Source organism: Triturus cristatus, chromosome 9, assembly GCF_964204655.1.
Source record: "Triturus cristatus chromosome 9, aTriCri1.1, whole genome shotgun sequence".
Lineage (NCBI taxonomy): Eukaryota > Metazoa > Chordata > Amphibia > Caudata > Salamandridae > Triturus > Triturus cristatus.
This window is the reverse complement of record NC_140592.1, coordinates 363,987,843-364,003,596: the sequence shown is the minus strand read 5'-3', so window position 1 is coordinate 364,003,596 and position 15,754 is coordinate 363,987,843. Positions and strand designations below refer to the sequence as shown.

The following is a 15,754-nucleotide window of genomic DNA, read 5'->3' as shown; positions in this document are numbered from 1 at the left end:
GTCTGTATACTCTGTTCTTTGGGATTTAATGCTCAGTACTTCAGCCTTTAAAGATCAGATTGTAAATATCTGTATATAAAGCATATAAAATTCCATACCAAGTGAAGGAAGAATGTGAATACTTCGAACATTTATATATTTTTGTTATAGAATATTCGACTACATTAATTCATTGGCTTTCCTCTGGAAGAGCACAGGTGTGATGGATACATTTTCGTGATTTTTATGTGGTGAAGAATGTTGTGTGCCCCAACCCTACCTCCAAGCAGTTACCAGGAAATATTTTTGTAAACACATTATTTTGCTGTGCCTATGCAAACTTAGTTCAATAAATCAAAGCGTTTTCCCAAGTTTCGTTCTGTAAGTCAAAGCGATTTCCAAAGTTTCATGTTCTTTTACATTCGGTATAGCTTAGGCTCTGTCGGAAAGGTAACATATGACAACAAAGGAAGTGGGAAGCACTTGCTGCATTCAAAGAGTACATACAATAAATATAAATAATTTCCGGCAAAACCTATCCCGTGGAGAAGGAATATACCAAATGTATTTAAGCGGTATGTTTGGACAGGGAAATGGGGATAGTTGAAGCAAATTGCATCTGGTATAGGATTAAGACACTATCCCTTTCTTCTAGCCTATTCACTCATGTACACAAAATTAGTTTTTCCCATTGATTGATTTTGGTCTAAGACTACTGCATTCTTGTGTAAGCCCACACCGGAGAATCCAAATATAGAGGGAAACAACAAAGTCCGTAAGGGAAGATTCTTAGGGAATCCTGCGACGTTTATCTGCTATGCCAAAATGGTCAAAGGATTTGAATGGATAGCCATTTCTGAAAAAGGTTAACTACCAATGCGTTCCTATGGGCGATTACAGAGCATAATATAGACGGAACATGAATAATTCATGTGGGACTGCAAGGGTAAAATAAGGCCAACTATGAATAGCAAGCAGCATCGCCAGTGACAATGCACAAATACCAGGCCACTGTTACAGGTTTTATAAGCTTGCTATTTGGAACTATGTGCAATCCTGTGATTTTTTTTCTTTTTCTGTGTGCAAGCATTTCTCTGCTTCCAGATCCAACCATTGAACATCCAATTTTTCAAGACCTTATTTACACAGTAGTCTGTTGCATGACCGTGGATAGGACGACTTCAGGGATTTAATCTGTCCACTGATATGCATGCATCTCTGTGCTCCTCCCTCTTGTAGGATGATGTATCGTTTGTGGGTGTAGGATGACCTCTTCGGGCTAATGGTTGGGGCTGCTTCCAAGGTTGCCTTTTGCAGCCTGGAACTAGGTAAACGCTGGAGGGTGTGGGGGATGGGGTGCACAGCTCCTCTTACCATCCATAAGCTACATAAACACTGTCCATAAAGTCAATAGATCAATAGATCTACCTAAACACTTATAAGGTCCCCCAATGCATAGCCAATAGGTCTCACCTTTGGGACATTATAAGTGTTTGGTTATCCAGCACAATATCCTTCATTAAACAACATCAAATGTTGCATGGCTACTCACTTATAAGGTCCCAAAAGCGAGACCTATTGGCTATGCCAATGCTTGTTTATAAATGTAAATCTCAACACGATTGGCGAGGATGGTTTGTTGAGATTTGGCAAATTGAGCATTGCTAGAGAAATACACTTATTATTTGATACATACAAACTTGGATGGATTGCTGCAGAGGTATTGTGCTACAAGAAACGTCATACACATGATGACATAATTAGAAAAGGTTATCTAATGCTTTCTTTTACAAGCGAAATCACAATGAGTGTCTATTCCCATGGAGACAAGAAGCAAAGTGGAGAAATGCAAATAACACTCAAAAAGGTTTTATGGAGAAAATAGTTCCAGTTGTGAAAATGGTGTAGTTAATTTACTGTAGGATAACGAAACCAGGGGGCATATCTACAAGAGTTTATCACCACAGGAACATCACTTTTTATGACATTTCCTGTGGTGATAAACCCTTCACCCTATTTACAAGGCGGAGTTAAGCCACGTAAAGTGGCTTAATGCCTCTTGTGAATAAGGCCCCCTTTCACGAGGCACTTAGCCTGAAATGGAGGGGGATGGGTGTTGTGGTGGGCGTTCCGCCGCAACACCCATTGCTTTATGACATTGCCCCCCATTTACAAGGGTGGTGTAGATATGGGGCAGCGCTAAAATTAAGACCAAATAAAACCTGGTCTTAACATGCCAAAACGAGAAGAAATTATTAATTTCTCCTCGTTTTTGCTGTTTCTATGTGTGCCGTATTGCGCAGCACACATGGAAACAGCAAATCACCATGAATGATTGTTTATGTGCAGGAAGGGACACATTCCTGCACATTAATAATCATTAAAAAATGTACGATTTGCAACTTCGATATATGCTGCACCATGGAGCAAACATAGGAGTTACAAATCAACATTAGTGATTGTTTACATGCAGTAAGGGACACCTTCATGCTCATAAACGATCATTCTCTCAATGCAGACACCCTTGCAATATGGTGCAAGGGTGCCTGCGTTGTCACTAGGCAGCGGAATTTAGCACCAGCACTAGGGAAAACACAGGGGAGTGCCGTATCATTGTAAATACAGCACCTAATGCGTTTTCAGAATGGCGGAGTCCTGCGTTAGCAATTTTGGGTTAAAGCCGCGCTCTGCCATTCTCTTGTAAATATCCCCTCAGAGACTGATCTACTGTCTCTTATTGAACAGAGTAACAATTGCCAGTTGGCCCTAGATTTTGAGCAGGGATATCAATCAAACATCTGCAATGCACAAGGTGAGTCCTGATCGACCCCAAGTAGATTTACTAATCTATCTCCACATCTACGTACCATGAAGATGTATATATTGTCAAGGTACATATATATGGTGTGAGGTATTGAAAATCTTACTTACCTTTTGAAGTTTTGGATTCAATATTTTGTCCTTGGCATTTGTCTCCCTCGATACTTGAAATTCTGGCTTCGCTATTTAGGATGTACACCGGTTTGTGAGGGTTTGCATCATTTGGCCCTGCACCCTTGATTTAGATGGAGCATCACTCCTTCAAGAAGTAATTCTAATTACATGCACATTATCGGTGCGAGATCTATATTTCCCCTGACCACAAAACAACCTTTCCCCTTGTGTCTTGCATTAGGCTGATGTCACAAAACTTCCTAGTTTGGTCTCAGATTTGATAGAACTTACTTATAGCACATAGAATTATCTGATCCGGTACATTTATTTAAAAAATAAAACAGCAGAGGAGTGGAGTCATGAGAGCTTCTAAAATCTAAAACAGAAGAAAACATGTGTGTATGTGTCTCTGTGCAAAAAGGAAAAAGAGAGAGAGATGTTGCACCCTTTAAGAATTTGCACTCTTCAAATGCCATCACAGAGTGCCAAAGCTAGTCCAGAGTTTAGAAACTTCTGCACTGGTGCATTGCCCCCGAGGTTATCCATGTAGCCATATAAACATCTGCTCTCATCCGGCTGCTTTTGCCCCCAATATGTCGCTCAGAGAAAAAGATAGTGGCCAAGCAAATGAGTCTAAGTAAAATGATCGAAACTTGTATCTCATAACTAAACCTCTGGCCACAGATCTAGACTTATTTTGCTAAGGAATTTTGGATGACAACTATAACGGGCTACTTTGCCATAATGTGGACTATGCCGAGTCAAAGTGAGTTCAAAATAAATGCATGCTAAGGATTTTGGTTAAAGCACGACACATTTCATGAAGATCAATATCCTGACATTCCTCCCAGTAATCACAGCCCTTCTCACCTCCGACATGCAGACAATTGGGGACTCAATTTTGGAAAGGGCCAATATGTTAAAATGTGTTCAACATGCAGGTCTTAGCCACCTGTGAGTCGAGATGCTCTTACAATGCGTATCACATTATTTTCGAATTGGTTGATGGACACAGCATGGTTACCCAATAGATACAAACATTAGAGGTCTTTTCTTCTGTAAGGGAGTAGAGCATAGATTTGTGTGGTCAAAGGACACCACTGCCTAGATGGTGCATGAATCCCTGGGCAACCAGCCGCTACTTGGCTCAGATTGTGTCAACCAAAGTCTTCTACCCACTGGGGTCCTGAGGCCTAACCTTACTATTGAGCCCACAAGTGAACAACAAAGAAATTCTTTTAGCATTTGACCCTACGGGTAGCACAGTCGAGCAGTTCAAGGCTTACTCAGGTAGGTGGTATGGAGTTAGAGACTCAGGATTCAATAAACCAACTAATACAAGTCGATAATGCAATGCCAAGGCAGCTCTTAGTCTCTTTTAATAGAAATGGTACTTTATTTAAAATCACACAAAATGTAATACTATACATAATGTTTAAGAACCAAAAAATTAAGTTGGCCACTCCTAACATCCTTCAGGGGTTACTTAGGGAGGCAGGTTTGGCTGTTCCAGTGGGACAACTTCATAAGTGGATTAGTCACTAGGGTTCCCCTTGGTAGGGCTGTGGGATTTGGGAAGTTCATCAAGGACGACTGGCTTTCTTATGGGTCAGTTCTGGTGATTCTCCCCTTCCCGTTAGTATGGAATTAACTCGCACCTTTAGCTTCCCTTGGGCAGCCCAGTATCTGTTGTTGTCAGTTGGATTGTTCAATAGGGCAGGTACTGCCCATTACTTTTCTGACATTTTGGCAGGCCAACACTACTTGACATGGTGTGAACTGTACGGCTCATGGAACACAGATGGTGGAGACCTTGGCCTAGCTCAGCTGACTGGAGCACAAGCAGTGTCTATAGTGCCAGCACTATGTTCAGGTGAGGATAGGTAGCAGCATTACCCATTGAGGAGACTCTGGTGGAGTCAAAGGTTCACAGCTCGGAGTAACTTAGGTTTGGGATCTTCCTCAGTCCTAAACACAAAACCCACAACTCAAAAAAGTTAGGGGCCCTGTCTTTGTGAGCACTTAGACCCTGATGTATGTCACTCTGTCATTTGGGTTCTCCTCCAACACTCAGGTTTATTTGTGTAGGGAACAGGGACTAAAGTCAAGCACTTTGTGGCTTCATGGTGCTTGGGTTTCGCAATTGAAATCTTGGCACTCAGGTTGGAAGTTTCTGCTTCATCTTCATACTAAAGTTGCAGACAATACATGTGTATTCCAATTGTCAGCCCTGAGATTGGTTTGGAACAGTTCTGTTCCTTTTGCTTATTCCTCTCAAGCTGGTGCACCCAAAGTCTTTGTTACAAGGAGATAGCAGAAAGTAGGGGTGGAGCTAGGACTGTCCCTTTGGAAGGGACCCGAAACAAGGGTGCAAAAAAGGGAAGCTGTCCCATCTAACTACTTTTTACCCTGCGAGAGATAGCTGTTTGTTGTAATTAAATAAAAGTCCGGTAGCCAGGTTAAGTATAGGTATGCTGTAGGTTTATTCTCAAGTACAGCCTTAGGTAGATTACTGGAAGTCCAGGTGATGCCCCACCAGGAGCAGCCTCCCTGCTGCTCAGCCTGCTCACTCCAACTGGCACTCACAGCCTCACCAGGCACCCAAGCATTCCACGACATCATCAATCATCCAACATTCCAGACATTTCCAAGCACACTAACTCTCATTCTGGCTGAGCAGTAGGGAAGAGATACATAGGCAAAGGGGAACGGCAAACAGTAGATTATAACACATCCCCCTTTCTAAGGAAACCAAAACACAATAAAAGCAAATGGAAGTACATCAGGCAATCAAGATAGGAAATACATTAGAACATCAAAAATGCATGAAAAGACAATGAGCAATGAATCAAAGACATATCAAACAAATTAAATGCATGACAATTCATTTAGTCAACAATTCACGCACCAACCATCACTAAAAGTCAAATTAATATTTCAAAGGTAAAACCAGAGAAACCACGTTAGACTCATATCAAAGTAAACGCAGAAACCTCGTAAGACTCATAACAAGATAAATATAAAGAAGCTTCATAAGAAGGTGTCTTCTCAACCCAGGAAAAACATTCACCCACACATTCCAAACAGTGAGGAAACTAACAAAGTCATGTCAACCATTTACCACAAATCAGTGGCAACACAGAGAAGCTTCATAAGAAGGCGTCTTCTCATAACTAAGGAAAAACCACTCACCCACACATTCCAAACAGTGAGGGAAATTGACAAACTCATGTCAACCTTTTACCACAAATCAGTGGCAACACAGAGAAGCTTCATAAGAAGGCGTCTTCTCATAACTAAGGAAAAACCATTCACCCACACATTCCAAACAGTGAGGGAAACTGACAAACTCATGTCAACTAATTACCAAATAAGAGGTAACACAGAGAAGCTTCTTAAGAAGGTGTCTTCTCATAACTAAGGAAAGACCATTCACCCACACATTCCAAACAGTGAGGGAAACTGACAAACTCATGTCCACTAATTACCACATATCAGAGGTAACACAGAGAAGCTTCGTAAGAAGGTGTCTTCTCTTAACACAGTCCAAACAGTGAGAGAAACCTTCCACTCACACAGGTGACACACTAATCTCAACCAAATAACCACAAAAATGGTTAACCAAAGGCTAAAAGAATACTAGAGGTGAATACTCTATCCCCTAAACTCCAAGTACTCATCAGGAAGCGTACAACTTAAAGTGTATTAACACAACAACGCACACTAAAGTGACCAGGGACACTACACACCCCCACTATTCTACAATACCAAACAAAGACATTACACACATCCCCTAAAAGAAACTGATCTCCACATGGAAAGATACAACATCCCCAAACCAGGATACACTATAGACCAAATGCCCCACAACCACATACAATATCATAATAGGATACACACTTTACCACCCCCACCAAACAGAGTTAAACAGTAAAAAAAAAAACTCAATTAAAGTTTTTCTTCCGAGATCATCACCAAGTTCTTGTGGTTGTTGAGATTCAAGACCATGTAGTGCAATGACTCCCTTGTGGCTAATAGAAGAGAAACACATCGAGCCGGTAGATTCCGATCCCAGAAAAGCACCATAAGAATCGCCATCGCCATCACAGTTAAAACACGAAGAAAAATTTGTAACCCAATCCAAAATGGCCGCCACGTTTAGTGACGCTATGCGTCAACATAGCCCAATCTAAGATGGCCGCCACAGCGTACAGCGTAATGGGAGCGTCAGTTTCTACTCAATGCGATCCAAGCGTTCTTCCAAGCCGCGTGAAGATCGTTGCCATGGAGCCAGCAGCGCGCGTTGGAGCTCGCGAAGCCTTTAAAACAAGTAAGTGAACAACGGCCATTCATCGCATGTCCACCAGGTCAATGAACAAAATCCAAATGATAACCTTGCGATGAGCAGTAAATCCAATCCAGTAGCTTGTCCCCAAACAAACAGATGCTGCAGAAACCGCCAGAATAAATAACCAAAACCCCTCTGGTGCGCCAAAGAGCTGGTGTTCCAAAGTCACAAATCTTCAAACAAATAGGATCAAACAGCCATTAGCCATCAAACACCCCAGCTTGTCATGAAAATCACCCAGTTTCGATAAAATTCTCAATTGAATCGCTGATGCGGTCCAGCAAGTTGCATCGAACACCGCAGCTTGTCATAAAAATCACTCCGCCTTGGTAAAATTCTCAAATGAATCGCTGATGGGGTCCAGCGAGTTGCACACAGACAGAACAGATAAAGTCATGTAAGGCAGGCAACGTGCAAGGAGACAGAGACGAAAATTAGCACTTCTGTCAAACAAAAGTCAAATGCCCTGGTCTGCAGGCTGTCTTGTTGACAAAGGACACTGGTGGGGCTGACCAGAGCGTAACTGTTGTAATCCTTCTTCTTGGGAATCCTTTTTCTTGTGGTTCCAGAGCATACCTTTGGTTAGCCAAATCCTTAGTTTCAGTAGCAGAGTAGTCCTTCACCAACACGCAGGTTCTTTGAAAATCGTCGCCAGTGTTGTAATTATATAAAAGTCCGGTAGCCAGGTTAAGTATAGGTATGCTGTAGGTTTATTCTCAAGTACAGCCTTAGGTAGATTACTGGAAGTCCAGGTGATGCCCCACCAGGAGCAGCCTCCCTGCTGCTCAGCCTGCTCACTCCAACTGGCACTCACAGCCTCACCAGGCACCCAAGCATTCCACGACATCATCAATCATCCAACATTCCAGACATTTCCAAGCACACTAACTCTCATTCTGGCTGAGCAGTAGGGAAGAGATACATAGGCAAAGGGGAACGGCAAACAGTAGATTATAACACAGTTCCAGTGAACAATCAGGGTTCAGAGTAGGGCACCCTCCTGGGAATCACAGAACATCTCAGGGGGCTCCTAGATGAGGGTGAGATGGCAGCGCTGATGTTTCTTGATATCAGCTCCGTCTTTGATAATGTGTGCCATGACATGCTCATAGGGAGACTGACACAAGTGGGAATCCAGTGAAAGGCTTTGACTTGGCTATCCTCCTTCCCGAAGGGTCGTACCTTCCAGGTTTCCTCAGGCAGCGCTTTATCCATTTGTCATGCTTAGGCCTCTGGCGTCCCTCAAAGATCAGCTCTAAGCCCTGCACTTTTTAATATATATGTGTGCCCCCTGGTCAAGCTGGTAGAGCACTGGGGTGTCACCCTTTTTTCCTATGCTGGTGACACGCAAACTATCTTTACATTATCATGCACTCAGGACCACAGCTCCTTGTCTTTGAACTCCTGCCTGGCACAAATAGCCTCATGGATGAATAACAACTCACTGAAACTGAATGGTGGGAAAACGGAGGGTTGATCCTTGGAAAGAACCTGAGCCTCTAGGGGCCACAGCAGTGGCCAGCCTTGCTGGGTGATATCCCTATTCCCGCTTCCAAAGTCAAGAACTTAGGCATCTTGGTAGACAATAAACTCTCCATGATGCAGCAGGTGGCAAAGGTATCCTGCTTTGCACTTTGAAATGTCTACGGAAATTATTCTGGATTCCCCCCATATGTGCCCAAAGCACTGTTTTCCAGGCTCTTATTCTATCTCGCCTGGACTATGGTAACATCCTTTTCCTGGGGCTGACAAAGCCTCCATGAGACGCATGCAGGTGGTGCAGAATGTGGACACACGGCTGATCTATCAACTGCCAAAACAGGCCTTGGTTACATCTCTCCACGGTGAGTTTCCCTGGCTAAGGGGGTTGAAAAGCATGTCCAAATTAAGGCTTTCTTCTATGTCTTCAAAGCAAGGGCAGGGATCGCACCCCGCCATATCAACAGTCAGTTAAACCACACTAGCCCTAGGAGGTCACTCTTTTGCGTTCCTCGGCACTAGGCTTTGGAACACTCTGCCAGAACACCTGAGATCCTGCACATTGCTGCCCACTTTTTGTAGAGAACTAAATACGTGGCTATTTTGAATCACCTGAGCCGGGAGACTCTTTTTCTGTTGCTAAAAGTTCTGGGAAACATTGAGTGGGTAGCTTTTCGCGCTATATAAGCATTTGAACATAACAATGGGCCAGAAAAGGGCAAAATAAATCTCCTAACATCAAAGGGGCTCCTGACTTATCTCCTCCACACCCAAATGAATGTCCCACTACAAAGGACACCTGGAATGCCTGGAGGAGCCCTGCAGTTCTCATCTGCTGTATGGGCTCTTTCCAGTCCACCAACTTAGGTACTACTTGGAAGTGAAAAATAAACTTTCCATTCTGGGTACGGGATTCTCTGTCTCCCATGCTCCATACATGCATCCTCAACATGCGAAGAAAGGTATACACATGTAACATTCATGCCAAACATGGATGGGCAAGGAACGTGGTTGCAGGAACTGGCAGAGTAATTTAAAATGATGTAAGAGTCCAGTAGGCAGTAAAGGTCTGCTACCAGCACACTCAGTCCTCAAAAGCCCAGCGAGGTTACCAAAGTCCCAGTTGTTAGAGAGGTTGCACATTGTGTGCCCCTCCAGACCAGAGACAATCGGTCTGGGTCTCAACTTTCATCACAAATGCGTCCAGCACACAACATGGTTATCCCGTGAGCTGAGGTAGTGGTCAAACATGTACAGCTTGCTATGATGGACATGGGCAGGGGGTGCATATATTCCTGGGAGCCATTTAGTCGACCTTTCTCTGTCACAGCAGTGAGTGTGACGCTGGTACTGCCTGACAGTGCAAACCCCAGTGTGCCCCATTCAGCGAAGCAACTTAACTGAGATTGTTTTTTCTCTCGTATCAGTGCCATCCATTCCCCAATCGGTTGTACAGATTATATTGCTTATACAGTAATACATTTGTTATTTTCCTAAGCGGGACTCTTATTACATTACTTGAACTATAAATTGCATTAGAATGCCTTCTGACGTTTTTCACTTACATACACTGCTGGATATAGATTACATTTCCGTTTTTTGTCCATGTACAAATCAGATGTAGTAATGGTTCATACAAGCTTAGTCATGAATGACCATTTTGATAGCACGTGTGACTGGTTTTATTACTCCTTCATTTTAGCAGCCTTCACTGATCCATATTCCGCTGTACGTGTCTGTCAATGAGGCACAGCGTCTGTTGTAACAATGGAGCGTGCGCCTTACTAGTATGATATATATGGGTTTTGCAAGGCTGCCCGGGCGGGTTGCGCAGCAGCCCCCTCGAAAGGGCGGCCGCCTTAGTGCCATAGGAAGGCACTGGAGTCGCCGGTCTAATTCCCTGGGCCACGGCCAGGGAAGACGTCCGGCCGACCTCACTTCCGGGGAGGGGGGAGGGAACAGGAGTATTTAGGCTGTCCCCGCCCATCTTTCGGCCTCTTGTCCCTCGTGACCAAGAAGTTCAGCAGCCACTCCTTTAGAATAGGGGCAGCGACCTCGGCATTCCTAGCGGGGATGCCAACAGAGAGTATCAAGCAAGTAGGGCGCTGGGAGTCACAGGGCTACAAACGGTACATCCGGCCCAAGGCGGGGGGTGCGGGACGGGGGCCCGTGGCACCTCATGGGATCAATGCAATTTGGAATATTGAGTGGGGCCTAGGCCACTCCGACGTTTGCCGTGTTGCATTATGTGTAATTTAGATGTGATGTGCTGTGTGTTCACCGATACAATAAATAAGTTCAAACCATCATTTCTTTATTTATCAGAAACCAAAACCAAAGTGTGGGTAATTGGCCATTCAAGCATCTCGAGACTGGCTCGGTGGGCGGAGGTCAGAAAATGGCGTAATGGCTTCCTCGCCATGGACATCACGTGGTTGGGCTACCCTGGCATGCGTTGGAGTGAATTGACAAGGAAACTGAAGCAGAGACTCGGGGGGGGGGGGGTGGCCTCCGCCGAATCTGTTGGTGATTCACTTGGGTGGAAATGACCTGACCACACTAGGGAGGAGAACTTCGCTCCAAGATATGAGGGACACTTTTTGCCAGTTGAACAATACCCTGGGGTCATGAGAACTGTGGTGGTCAGAAATGACACCACGGGCTGTCTGGAGAGGAGCACGCTCGGGAGACGCCATTGAGGTCTCTCGAAGGAAAGTCAATCGCGCCATGCGCAGCTTCATGGAGCAAAGAGGTTTTGGCTTCATTAGGCATGGTCTACTACACGCCAAGTCCACAGGGTGCCTGGAGGGGGATGGGGTGCACCTCTCAAGTCTGGGCTTATTTCTTCTGGACCTAGGAGAAGCCTTGGCAGCAGCAGGTTGTAAGTAAGAAAGGGTGCCTGGGTGGGGGGGCCCTGGTAGTGACGGTGGCCACTCCCAAGGCTGTGGAGGAGTTACAGGGCGATCCAGAATCTGCAGATATCAAGGGGTACTTCATGCAGCAGCACAGCGTGGTGCTACGCCAGAATACCCAGGGATGCTTAGCGTTGTCCCCTGGAAGAACTACGACGCCCCGTTAGTCCTACGGGCGGTTGTGGGTCTGAGCAAACGGGGGCTGCCATGAACGCTCCGCCCACCTCTTTCGGGGGGGCGTGAGTAAGTGAGTGGACTGGTGGTCCACGGATGGGAGGGGTGGCCCCTCCCAATATTTGATATGCACCAATTGGCGACCGCCACGGTGTAAGTTAGGCTTATCAGACGGGCAGGCGGCATAGGTGTTGGCCTGCCCTAGGATCGCCCGTAAGATAACCCACCATGTTTGCATATTGGTTATGCTAATAAACCTGCAGCAATATTTCTCCACTTACATATGTGTCGTGTGGTTTATTGATGTATTATTTGTGTTATGTGACTACAATTGCCGATATTGGCACTAGGTACTAGCTTGACGTTTGTGGATTGCTATATAGATGAGTAATGTGCTTGAAACAAACTAAAAACAAGCATTGGCATAGCCAATAGGTCTCGCCTTTGGGACCTTATCAGTGTTTAGCCATGCAACAGTTGCATAACTAAATACTTATAAGGTCCCAAAAGTGAGACCTATTGGCTATGCCTCGCGGCCGTGCGGCTACGAAAGTGAAAGTGATCGCGATGCCGCAAAAGTGAAAGCAATTGCGGTTAAGCGCGGCGCGTGCGCCCGCACTCATGCACTGTAGGTCTAGGCTGGCCTGGTAGCACTTTTTGGAGCCCTCTCAATAAGTCTCGCCAGACCAGCGCATGCGCTGGGTCAGGCGAGACCTAAAGACTTCCCAAGATAGACAGCATCATATATTGTTACAGGTAGGTTGGAGGTACGCAGGAAAAGTGTTGCATGCACACTGTATCAGTGCTGCATTTTAACAGGTGGTGGGCATAGGAACTCATTTTTGAAACCAGGACTTTTTTTGTGTGATCAGACTGAGCCAAAGCAAGAGAGAGAAAAGCAGAAAAAGAAATAGAAAGACAGGGATATAGTGACAAAGGGTGAAAGCAGGAATGACAACGAATCTACAAGAGAAAGATAAAAAGAAAAGAAGGGTAAAGTGGTAGGAGAAAGGCAAGAGGTGGGATGAAGACTAGTCAGTGATTGCTTTCAGCAACCCCAGCATTTGACAGTGCCAGGTGCGGGACCCTAAGAAAAACCTTGGAAACTTGCACTTTTTGTTTAATTAATCATTTTAGTAAATTAAGCACTGCCTTGGACCTATCCTCGGTCCAGCAACCTGCACTCGAACAGGCACGCGGATTCAGAAAGTGGGAACCTGTGGTAATAACCTTGTGGATGAGAAAGCGAATTTAAAAACTCCTACAAAAAAATTAAGTAAAATAGTTGATGTGGAGAAATGACAGAAAAATACATCATTACAAATAGTAAAAGTATGATTGACAGATTGCACCATACTTACCTCACTGTTGACATCACAGTCCATCTCACAGCTTGTGGAAGGTCCACACTGCAGAACAAAAACAGAAGCAAAACCTTACAGACCGCCATAACACACTGAGCCCTCCAGAAAACCTGGTAATTGTTGTGTTCCTGAATTTAGGAAGACATCATGGTGCATCTAATCACCAACCCAGGGTTGTTTATGGAGCCACGATTGAGGCAACTTATAAATCAATGCTTCACCCCCTCAGGGTTCCCAGTGTCATACAAAACAAAGCATTAAAAAGAAGACAGACTAATGCAAAAACCATTACCGATGGCTCGCGGTTTTGGGTGTGACTGGAACTCGCAGGTTCTAGGCATTGTACAAAAAGTATTATTTTGACAATTTTGGCTATTAAACGCATCGGTATGACTGATAACCAAATCTTGTTTTCACTACTGTCACAGTGATTAAAAACTATGGCTACTATTAATCCATGTACATTATTTTTAATGTTACATGATTGGCAACACTACCATTTCTATCAGAAATGTTGAACATAGCAGGTGAGGTGCACACAGGGGACAGAAGTATGGTATTTAACATAGACAATGACTAGGCTTGGATCCCTTTGCAGCCAGCGACAGACAGACATCTTTTAGTTGAAAGAATATAACATTATTAAGTGTACATTTTTACAGCAGAGTCACGTTAATCGAATGGCTAGCAGAATGTGCAAGAATTAATTGTACATGTTTCCAGCAGAGGGGTTCATATTTGCATCAAGTTGGATATTTTATCCTGCAAACTCCTCAAGGAGCAAATTTCCTTTCAGTGGTAGTTTGAAGACGTGAAGAGAGGGAATGACCCAAATGTCATGTTGAAGGGAGTTCAAGAAGGCAAAAGGCCTGGAATCTGGAGCAGCACTGTGAGATTTTGGTACAGATAGAAGGCGTGGTTGGTGGATCTTAGATTCCGAGTTGAGGTGTCCCGAGAGGTACTCAGTGGCCAAGCCTTTTCTCACTGATCTGAATGCTAATCCTAGTACTATCAACATTCACTGTACTTCATGGTAGGCCTGGTGACAGTATGCAAGTATTAGTACAGTGATCAGAGTTGATAAGAAAATATAAAGTGTCATGAGTGAGCAGATCTTGCATATGTTGAGTAGATGAAAGTGTGGTGTGGTTGTTGCGCCTGTGATGAAAGCTTCCATCCTTATTCCTCATGTGTGGGCTGAATAGATCCCCAAAGATGTGGGTGTCATCAGTTTTAAGGTAAAACACACAACATTCCGTCCATCATCTTGTGTGTGTCTTGCTGTTTGCCCTACGTGGGAAGGGTATGCCCAGACGTGGGTCTCCTGCTCTCCATATCACTGTAGTCAAGCTATCCTGGCTGAAGAGGGGTGAAACCCCGAAACCGGTCCTAGGATGCTTGATTCCGGTCCAGGGAAGACATGGCTTGGCAGTTCGGGCTGGACTGTTCCCATGAGGCACAGGGTCAAGACTGATTTGCATATGGCAATGTCTGAACTGGGGTGGCGTGGTGAGCATAATAACGATGGATTAAACCCAGATCTGTGACTGGGGGTGAATGTGAAACATTCCGTCCATCATCTTGTGAGTTTATCAGTTGAAAGGTAACATTAGAAATCACATGAGGAGAGGTTGTCATTGCAAAGGTGATGCAAAGTGAGAAGAGGAGGGGGGATGCACACAGACTCGTGATATTTACACAGTGAGTGTGCTGGGTGCAGAGCTACTTGAGATTCAAGCAAGTGTGTAGAATGAGTCAGAAGGCACACCACGTGTGGCAGTACATGTAGGCCTAGTTAGATCAGGTATGAGAGAAGTATGACAACAGTGTTGAAAGCAAAGGATAGGTCTAAGGGTGTGAGGATGGAAGACAGACTATTGTGGTGCGCAGTGGAGATGATGTTAGACACATAAGTGAGTGCTAGTTCTGTTAAATTGAGTGTGCAGAAACATGCTTTCAAGGATCTTTGATGGTCTGAGGGCTGAAAGGATTAAATGGTGCACACGATCAGTCAGCGGTGTTGACTATAGGTCCTAGTTCCATCCAGGAAGTTGTGTTGAAACTTAAAAGCTTTGATGAATGTCACTGAGACATATAGGTGTGTAGGAGGTAGTACTGAGGTGGTTAGCAGTGCAGCAAGGGGGTTCACAATGGCAGTAATCTTTTAAGCAATGCATGTGGCAATTCATTTTCTGTCAGGGATGGGATGCTGATAGGTGGGCAGCGAGGAGAGAATATGGTGTTGACAATGTGTACAACTGAGAAAGGGTGAAGTTGGAGTGAGAGGGTAAGGGTTTGAAAGTGTAGTGAAATGGCATGGCCAAAGGCAGTGGGTAGTATGCTCAAGAGATGTTTTGCTGTGGACTTGTTAGTGCATAATTTGCATAGGAGTGTACTCATTTTGGTTTTGAAATGGTGAGTTTTGGAGGAAATCCATGGTCATGAGCCTGATGAAGTGGAAGACAAAGTAAGTAGTGGATATATGTGTTAAAGGTTTGTTCAAGGGTGCTGGTAAAAAGGTTTAATAGTTTGCTGTGTAGCACTGGGGCAAGGTCATTGGAAAT

The 15,754-nt window shown here is 44.5% G+C and overlaps 1 protein-coding gene across 1 annotated transcript in view; it reads right to left on the bottom strand.

The window, feature by feature from the left end:
- Positions 1-15,754, bottom strand: part of CACNA2D2 (calcium voltage-gated channel auxiliary subunit alpha2delta 2) — a 1,194,468-nt gene that overhangs the window by 75,936 nt on the left and 1,102,778 nt on the right. The window contains exon 29 of the mRNA XM_085627677.1: positions 13,188-13,235. Within this exon, the coding sequence (XP_085483803.1) occupies positions 13,188-13,235 (48 nt within the window). The remainder of the gene's footprint in view (positions 1-13,187; positions 13,236-15,754) is intronic.